This window comes from Marmota marmota, unplaced genomic scaffold (genome assembly GCF_001458135.2).
Source record: "Marmota marmota marmota unplaced genomic scaffold, marMar, whole genome shotgun sequence".
Taxonomy (NCBI): domain Eukaryota; kingdom Metazoa; phylum Chordata; class Mammalia; order Rodentia; family Sciuridae; genus Marmota; species Marmota marmota.
The window spans coordinates 730,191-739,281 of NW_026000172.1; the positions used below are offsets into that span (position 1 = coordinate 730,191).

The window sequence follows — 9,091 nt, forward strand, 5'->3', positions numbered from 1 at the left end:
CAAAAGAAAAAAAAAGACCTGGGAATGTAGCTCAGTGGCAGATCACTTAAGTGCTCAAGGCCCCAGGTTCAATCCCTAGCACTTAAAAAAAAAATATATATATATAATATATATATATATATATTTTCTGTGTAATTATCACTTTTATCACTTACTTTCTGTCTGGGAATTCTGCTGCATTTTTTTACACCAAAATCATTCTTTTGACCAAGTTGTTTCCAAGAAACCCAAATACATCATTTAGATGCATTGAGTTCCTAGAAAGTGATCCTAGAATTATTTTTTATACTTTCCTTTGTGTTATGTGTTCTTGTGTGTAGAGACATTGACAACAACCAGTAAGTGAACAGGTGACAACAGTAGGAAGAAAATGTTTTAAATTGTTGTGCAGCATCACATGAGCCCACCCCAGGGGACAGGAAGTTGTTGAGGGGAAGGTGGAGGGTGTTCCCACCAGCAGGTCCTGTGCCCACCCCCTGGTGACTGTTCTCTGCGGTTGTCTGATTGTCCTCATGGGCGCCTAGGGAGTGCACAGGTGTTTGCATTATGAGCAAACACACATCCTATGAAAGGAATAAAGGCTTAGAATCCACAGTCGAAAGATTCAGACATGCAGAACAGCTGTCTAGAGTTCTAGCCCCAGGGCTACCTCCAGATCGTCTCTTTTACAAATCTCTTTTGTAAAAATCTCCTCCACTTATAACTTTAAATAAATAAAAGAAAAAGAAAAAACTGAATGTTGCTGGGTACAGTGGCCATGCCTATATCCCAGTGACTCGAGGCTGAGGCTGGAGAATTGCAAATTTAAGGCCAGCCTCAGCCACTTAGTGAGACCCTGTCTCAAAATAAAAAGTAAGCCAGGCACATGGCGCACACCTGTAATCCCACCAGCTCAGGAGGCTGAGACAGGAGGATCATGAGTTCAAAGCCAGCCTCAGCAAAAATCAAGGCTCTAAGCAATTCATTGAGACCCTGTCTCTAAATAAAATACAAAAAAAAGGGCTGGGGATGTGGCTCAGTGGTCCAGTGTGTGCCCCTGAATTTAATCCCTGCTACCAAAAAAGTCAAAAGGACTGGACATATAGCTCAGTGGTAAAGCAGCCTGGGTTCACTCCCCACTACCAATAGATACATAACTGTCCCTTCTCCCTGACAGATGTGTGCGTGGGTTCTTGGGAGGCCGCTGGTGTGGGGAAAAGCACTCTGGTTTGGCAGAGCCACATAGTGTGAGGGGAGCCCCACTTCTATTGCTTGCTTGCTCTGTGCCTGGGTCTAGTCACCTAACCTTCCTGATCTGTTTCCTCGTGTCGGGGTGATACAGCTTCTTGCCAGGTGGGACAAGGGCTGGAGCCCTTTCAGAGTTACTGAGATTACCCAGCACCCTCAATAACTGAGCCACCAACATATAGCGCATATAGTACGTGCGAAGGGGTGAGGACAGGTGCTTTGGGTAAGGTCTCTCAGGGAGGGTGTGACCCCCTCTCATCCTGTGGCTTCCTCCTCTCCAAGGCTGTGGTGAGGACTGAATGGAATGTCACAGGGAAATACCTGGCATGCACTCTACTTAGGAAATAACAACTGGCTCACTCCCAGCTGGCAGGCAGCTGGTCCCAGTCTCTCTTCTTTGTCTTTCAGTCTAATAAAGTCCCTGTTGTTCAGCACCCGCATCATATGCACCCGTTGACGCCCCTCATCACCTACAGCAGGGACCACTTCTCCCCTGGCTCCCCTCCCACGCACCTCTCCCCGGAGATTGATCCAAAGACAGGTGAGGTGTCAGCACACAGGTAGCGCTCTGATGGGCTTTTTCTTTGGGGACATTGTAGCTTCAAATGAGGCAGACCTTCATTCAATTGGTGTCCCTGGCTTGCAGGAGTCTCATGACCCACCCGCTCCTTTAGCCTGCTCTGCTTTCTCCTGGGCTGTCCTCGGGCCATCTTAGGACACAGGGCCTGGCCCCACAGTGAATATCTCGGTTGCTCTGTCAAAATGCAGCCAGCTGCAGGCTCTGACTCCCTGAACCACACAACCTGTGCCTAGTCTGGGAGCATTCAGGTAGAATCACCTGAACCAGTAAGGTGAGGCGCAGGAAGGAGTCACCCAGGGAGCCACAGGCTCCACGACAGTCATGGCTCAAAGCAGGTTTGGATCCACCTTGGGAGAAATAATGATTCCTAAAGTTGCAGATAATGAGGGCAAATGTGGAATAGAAATCCAGAGTTTAGGGCTACGGTGTGGCTACCTCAAGGAAAGCCTTGGGTCCAATCCCCAGCTCCACACACCCAAGCGAAAAAGAAATCCAAAGTTTATTTCTCTGGAAATGAGGCAGATTTTCTAAAAGTCAGTTAACTGATGACTCGGGATGTCAGGGCTTTCTGTCAGGACTTCCTGGTACCCTTAAAGATGCTGGTGGTGTCCTTCCAGTGGGAAACTACTGTGGCCCAGAGACTAGACCCAGGAGATACAGAGCAGATGAGTCAGCCCCAGCTGGCTGGCCAAGGGGAGGGAGCAGCCGAGCGCAATGGGGGGGAGGGGTGTTCCTGATGCTTTTTAAGCTGCCAGGGTGGGTGAGGCCAGTCTGACACATGGCTCTTGGGAAGCAGGAATCCCCCGGCCCCCTCACCCATCGGAGCTCTCACCGTATTACCCGCTGTCTCCTGGAGCTGTCGGACAAATCCCCCACCCCCTCGGCTGGCTCGTCCCACAGTAAGGAAAGCCGCGGCCTTCTTACCCTCATCCTCTCCACAGACCTCCTTGCTCCTGCCCCGTGCCTCCCCTAGCCCATCACCCCCGCATGAACTTTACCAAGAGCTGAGCAGATGTCCTTGTCCCTGGCCCCTGCAGGCAAGGACAGCCCATGTACTCCCTTCCTCCCGGTGGCTTTCGGCACCCATACCCCGCCCTCGCCATGAACGCCTCCATGTCCAGGTGAGTCCTAGGCTGGAAGCGACGTCAGTGCCTCGCCTGAACAGGCCCAGCCTTCCCTTGTCAGCTGATGAGAAGGCCTGGGGCCACCCCCAACTCCGCTCTTTCTTGGACAGCCTGCCTCGAGCTCCATCTCCAGCCCCAAGAGGTGGAAGCCACAGGTTTATTGGCTCCCATCTCTCTGAGAATCTCACAGCCCCGGCCCCTACCCTCCTGCCTTGAGATTCATTTTTCTTGAGATGATGTCAGGAGACCGTAAAAGGCAATTTCTGTCCCACTGGTCATTCTACCTGGCTACCTGGTAATGGGTCCTCCAATGGTGGAGATAGTACTACCCACACGGGAGGCTGTGCCCCGCCCACTGTACAACCCAGGGTGGAGCCTGCTCCTGCGCCCCACCCTCTGCACAACCCAGGGCAGAACCTGCTCCTGTTCCCAGCTCTCTGCACAACCCAGGGCGGAGCCTGCTCCCGCGCCCCGCCCTCCTACAACCCAGGGCGGGGTCAGCCCCTTCTGCACTCCCCCCTTTGCACAACCCAGGGCGGAGCCAGCCCCTCCTGAACAACCCAGGGTGGAGTCAGTTCCTCCTGCACCCTGCCCTCTGATCCCATACAATTTTTGCTTTTTTTTTAGTACCAGGGATTGAACCCAGGGGTGCTTGAACACAGAGCCACATCCTAGTCCTTTTGTTTTTTTATTTTGAGACAATGTTTCCCTAAGTTGCTTAAGGGCCTCACAAGGTTGCTGAGGCTGGCTTTGAACTCATGATAGTCTCTGGGTTTACAGGCCTGCACCACCACACTGGGCAACTTCTTTGTTTTTCAACCCACCTGTGTCCAGCACCAGATTTGGCTGACCTATGTGTTGGGACAGGGGAGTGTTATTAGGTGTTCCCAAAACTGATTTTCCAGAAGACAACCAGTGCCCTTCCACTCTCCATCTCTGCCCAGCAGGGGTTGTTCATGCCACTGCCCTAGGGAAGAAGCCACTGGTTGCCCAAGTGGCATGCTCACCTGTGTTCCTGTCTTTGCTTTCCCCGGGTGCACAGCCTGGTCTCCAGCCGGTTCTCCCCTCACATGGTGGCTCCCGCCCATCCTGGCCTGCCCACCTCAGGGATCCCCCACCCAGCCATCGTCTCCCCCATTGTGAAGCAGGAACCAGCAGCCCCCCGTCTGAGCCCCGCAGCCAGTGCGTAAGTGACAGCAGCCTGGGTGGGGAATGACATTTGTTTCCCTCCTGGTGTCACCCTGTCTAGCAACCCAGGGCCTCCCTTGGGACCGTCCCCTTCATCATCTGTGTTCCCTTCCTTCAAGACCTCCTGCACCTCTTATCACATAAAGGAAAGAGGTACAGACAGGTTCTAGAGGCTGAAAGAGGCCCCAGTGTGGTTTTTAGCTTCCCTTCCCCGCCTTCTTCTGCCCACATTTGTGAGGCTATGAGAGCAGACAGTACATTCAAGGACTCCTGGCAGCAGCAATGGCAGAGCTGAGGAGCAGAGGCCCCTCCTTCCCAGGGCTGGAAAGGCAGAGGGGAAGTGTGCTGGCAGCAGAGTCCCACTTCTGCCCAGAGAGCCCCACCTGGGAGGCAGCAGCTCTCCCCACCCTCTGTCCCTTTGCCAGGAGATCATCAGGTGGACTTGCAGAGAATTTGGTATTGGGGTTATTCGGAGGTTGGGAACTGTGGGAGGAAGATGCTCAGGGGCTGCAGCAGCCGTGGGTGACAGAAATTAGCATCCAAGCTGCTCTCTGTGCTGGCAGGGCTGGGGAGCCGGACCCAGGTAAGGGTGCTGACCTGCAGCTGCCTGCCTCCCTAGGAAATCCCCAGTCACCGTGAAGAAGGAGGAGGAGAAGAAGCCCCATGTGAAGAAGCCTCTGAATGCCTTCATGCTGTACATGAAGGAGATGAGGGCCAAGGTGGTGGCTGAGTGTACCCTGAAGGAAAGCGCAGCCATCAACCAAATCCTGGGAAGAAAGGTAAGACCTGCCCTGCCCTAGGCGGCCTGGGCCAGGCCCTGTGGGCTCGGATCACATCTCTGGCCCTCTCTCCTTCAGTGGCACAACCTGTCTCGAGAAGAACAGGCCAAGTACTATGAGCTGGCACGGAAGGAACGGCATCTTCACTCCCAGCTCTACCCAACCTGGTCAGCCCGGGACAACTATGTGAGTGCCCTCACTGTGCAGGGAGACACTCAAACCCCAGGAGCAGCATCTGCAGGAGGCAGAGAGAAGAAAAGTGACTTTGCGTATTGAGGACTCTTAAGACAAGGGAAAAGGTCCCATTTCTCTAAAAATCAGAAAGCTGTTTTAATTGTCAGAAGGTCCACGAGATAGCCTGAGGACAAACTTAAGTTTGTGCCCTTCCCATTTGAACTGGACTCCACCTGTGATTTCTACCACTGGGCACAGTGCTGGCTCTGCAGCAAGAGGGTCTCCAGACACGAGCTCCTCATACAGGTCTCAGAGACCCGTGTGTGGGCCTCAGAGAGGTCTGTACACTTCCTCAAGCTGGACAGACTTTTGTATGTACATTCCTTGTGGCTTTTTTTTGTGGTAAGAGGATTCATAGCTACGTCAGATTTTCAGAGGCAACTGGGACCCTTCTAAAGAGATTGAGGACCACTGTTCTAGGGACAGAGATGGAAAAACCACCTGGAGGAGCAGGGGTCAAGGCCGTCCAAGAATGATGGGTGCTCCCCTGAGTGGGAAGGAGGGCAGCTCCCCTCCCCCCACACGGCTTCCGTGACCTGCACAACCCTGCCAGGCTGCTCTTATTCTGTCCTGATTCAGCTCTTCTTCTGCCATATTTTTCAGGGTAAGAAAAAGAAGAGGAAGAGAGAAAAGCAGCTGTCTCAGGCACAGTCGCAGCAGCAAGTGCAGGAGGCAGACGGTGAGTCCTGGGACTTTGTCTCTTCAAAGCCCAGGCACTTTTCAGGTCAGCTGAGTGGCATCTTGGGGGCGAGGTTCTAGGGTTGGTGCAGAAGGCAAAAATGAACGTGGTTGAAATCACCCTGGAAATGTCCTCGGGAAGACAGCACGGCACAGACTGCCACGCCACTCATCAGCAGACCCAGTAGATCTGGGCTGCCTCCCACGTTTCTCTGGCTGCACACCAGAAGAAACAGTTTGGTTTCAGAGCCACTTAGAGATTTTTAACCCAAAATATCACCTAGCACAGAGAAGCTTCCCCTGTGAAAGTATTTAGCCACACTCCTCTTGTGTTCCTGCCAGTATAAGCATACAACGGCTTTCAACATCCACAGTGCTTTGGTCTCCCTCTTCTTCCTTCTTCCTTCCCTTCCCCTTGTCTATATGATTTCCGTGCCCATGTGCTCAGGGGTGCATGTATGTGCAGGCTACACAGATGACTTGACCACTCACGTGCCATGCTTCTCAGCAAGTGCACACCACCTTCAATTGCACTAAAACCAAATGGAGTGGCACTGCCTCCCGGAAGCCACAGGAAGGAGATGGCTCCCCTGAGCTATCCCTGCAGGTCTGGCTGGGCCTTTGTCTGCCCTGGCATCGCCGTCTCTGAACTGCAAGTTCCTAGTCTGGACAGCCTGGACTATGATTGCAGCTTCTCACCACAAGCATTCCTGTTTCCAAACTACCATTGTCCCACAGTGTCAGTGGGACTAGGTTTCAAGGACCAGCCTGTCACCTCCACTCTGCAGATACCAGGGTCCCTCATGACACAGACACCGGAGCGCCTGGGGTAAAACAGCCCACACACATCCTCCTGTACACTTTATATTGTCTCTAGGTGACCTGGGACACCCAGCAAGTCCACTGCCCTGTAAATGCTGCACTGTTCAGGGAGCAGGGCAGGGGAGAAGGGTCTATGTGCTAGGTGCGGTGCAGAACTTTCCTGTGTATTTCCTGTGCACTGTTGGTTGAGCCCACAGATGTGGAGCCCGGGGAACCAGAGGGCCAGCTGCAGGTGCATAGCTGGCTGGCACCTCAGCCTCTACCCACCCAGGCCACTGCTGCTCACGCTCTTGCCTTTCTTCCTAGGGGCTCTGGTCTCCAAGAGTAAGAAGCCGTGCATCCAGTACCTGCCTCCCGAGAAGCCCTGCGACAGCCCTGCCTCTTCCCACGGCAGCATGCTGGACTCCCCTGCAACCCCGTCCGCAGCCTTGGCTTCACCAGCTGCCCCTGCGGCCACCCACTCAGAGCAGGCCCAGCCCCTCTCCCTCACCACCAAGCCTGAGACCCGGGCCCAGCTGGCTCTCCATTCGGCAGCCTTCCTTTCTGCGAAGGCTGCAGCCAGCTCTTCTGGCCAGATGGGCAGCCAGCCGCCCCTCTTGTCCCGGCCCCTGCCCCTGGGGTCCATGCCTGCGGCTCTGCTGACCTCTCCCCCATCCTTCCCTGCCACACTCCACGCCCACCAGGCCCTCCCTGTACTACAGGCCCAGCCTCTCTCCTTGGTCACTAAGTCTGCCCACTAAGCTTTCCTGTGACTCATCGAGGAGAAACAACTCAAAAGAAAACCAAGGAAACTTTATTGGTCAATATTTGACCACTCTGGACTGTTCAGTAGAGTGACTGGTACCAACAGCACTTTACGTTTTATAGGTGTAACCAGTAGCCGACCTTCAGGCTTTTTTAAAAAACAAACAAAACAAAACAAAACAAAAAAATTTCACAAGAAAGAACTCCTTAGTAGTGTTGCTCTCCTGTGCTGCGGTGGGTGCGCTGGGCAGAAGCTGCCCTCCACTGCCTCTTTCTGCTCCTCGCTGTCCACACTCTCCTCACCTCCTCACCTCTGTGTCCGGACATCCCCATGGTTGCCAGTGCCCGGAGGGCTCGCCCAGGGCCTCCATCTCAACCATCCTGCCTCTCCTGTTGCCTAGCCCATGATCTCGTCACAAGCTCAGCCTGCAGTTGCATTCTCTAGTAGGGCTGGGACCATGTGCCAAGACACCTGGGCCTGATCTGTTTGCATCGGCACCCCCGCTCCCGTCCTGGGGCATAGCACTACAGAGCCCCCACCACCCCCACAGCCGGGGGAAGGAGCGCCACTGAGACGTCCCCACCCCTGCACTGAAAGGGACTCCAGGTGCCTGCCACTTCCCAGGAAGAGGTCCCTGTCCATTGTCCCCCCCACCCCTCGGCCCAGCTGCTGTCACCTGGGCCCTCGCCAGCACAATCTGCCAAAGCCAGAAGACCCTCTGCCCTCCCCGTCACCTCACGTGTTTTCTCTGTGTGTATTTCATTTTGTTTTTATGGGTTTTGGAGCAATTTAAACTCCCTGTTGTTTATTTTCACAAAAGAAAATAAAATTGCAGTTGCAAGACCTTCTAAGTGTCCCTCTTCCTTCCGTGGAATGGAGCCTCCATCAAACCATGCTATGTCTACACATCCCTGTTAGAACAGAATCAATCCTAACAGGATTGGAACACCAACCTGCCTCCAGTCCCAAATGCACATGGGCCAAGCTGTGGTGTCGTGGATATTGACTAGGCTCTTCCAGTTCACAGTGGACCTCGACCCATCTGCCACCAGGAGGACTTCTGCCTGTGCTTCTGCAGTTCCCAGTGTGCTTGCTTCCCAGGGTATCACTGTGGCTAATATTTTGGGGAATAGCTTTATTGAGATTTGATTCATCTATTCAAAGTTACAATTCACCAATTTAACACAGTGAACAGGGCTGGGGTGGAGCTCAGGGCAGAGCACTTACCTAGAATGCGAGACACCCTGAGTTCAATCCCCAGAATCACAAGAAAAAAAAATTGGACAATTTTAATGTTTTTTAGTATGTTGAGTATGTAGTATTTTAGAACATTTTTCAATTTCAGAACATTTTAATCACCCCAAAAAGAAACCCTGTACCCTTTAAAAGTCCCCCCCACATCATGCTTTAGGCTAATTTGTCCTGAGGTATCTCTCCAGAGAGTGGCTGTGAACTCTGGCCCTGTGCTGAGGGAGCTCAGGCGCGTGGCATGGATGTGTGCAGTGTCTTTCACAGGACACTTTGCCCTTCAGGTGGCCTGATGCCTAAAGTGTCCACCAGTGACCAAGTGGCCCTCTTACAGGAATTGGGTTTATACTGGCAGACACCCCTGTGGCTCTGGTCTGGCCTGTGCCCAGTTTATCTCCACAGCGATAGCCAATCTCCAGTAGAGCCCCTACCCTAAAAGAAGTTAGTTCTGGTAGGATGGACAAGG

General features: G+C 53.2%; 1 protein-coding gene across 5 annotated transcripts in view; it reads left to right on the top strand.

The window, feature by feature from the left end:
* The window catches only part of Tcf7l1 (transcription factor 7 like 1), a 112,544-nt gene extending 104,323 nt beyond the window's left edge, over positions 1–8,221 (top strand). For all 5 annotated transcript variants that reach the window (XM_048787767.1, XM_048787768.1, XM_048787770.1 and 2 more), the window contains 8 exons: positions 1,636–1,768; positions 2,604–2,706; positions 2,845–2,928; positions 3,974–4,117; positions 4,739–4,898; positions 4,977–5,084; positions 5,736–5,811; positions 6,939–8,221. In XM_048787767.1, coding sequence (XP_048643724.1) covers positions 1,636–1,768; positions 2,604–2,706; positions 2,845–2,928; positions 3,974–4,117; positions 4,739–4,898; positions 4,977–5,084; positions 5,736–5,811; positions 6,939–7,372 — 1,242 coding nt within the window. In that variant the 3' untranslated portion in view covers positions 7,373–8,221. The remainder of the gene's footprint in view (positions 1–1,635; positions 1,769–2,603; positions 2,707–2,844; positions 2,929–3,973; positions 4,118–4,738; positions 4,899–4,976; positions 5,085–5,735; positions 5,812–6,938) is intronic.
* The last annotated feature ends 870 nt before the right edge of the window (positions 8,222–9,091 follow it).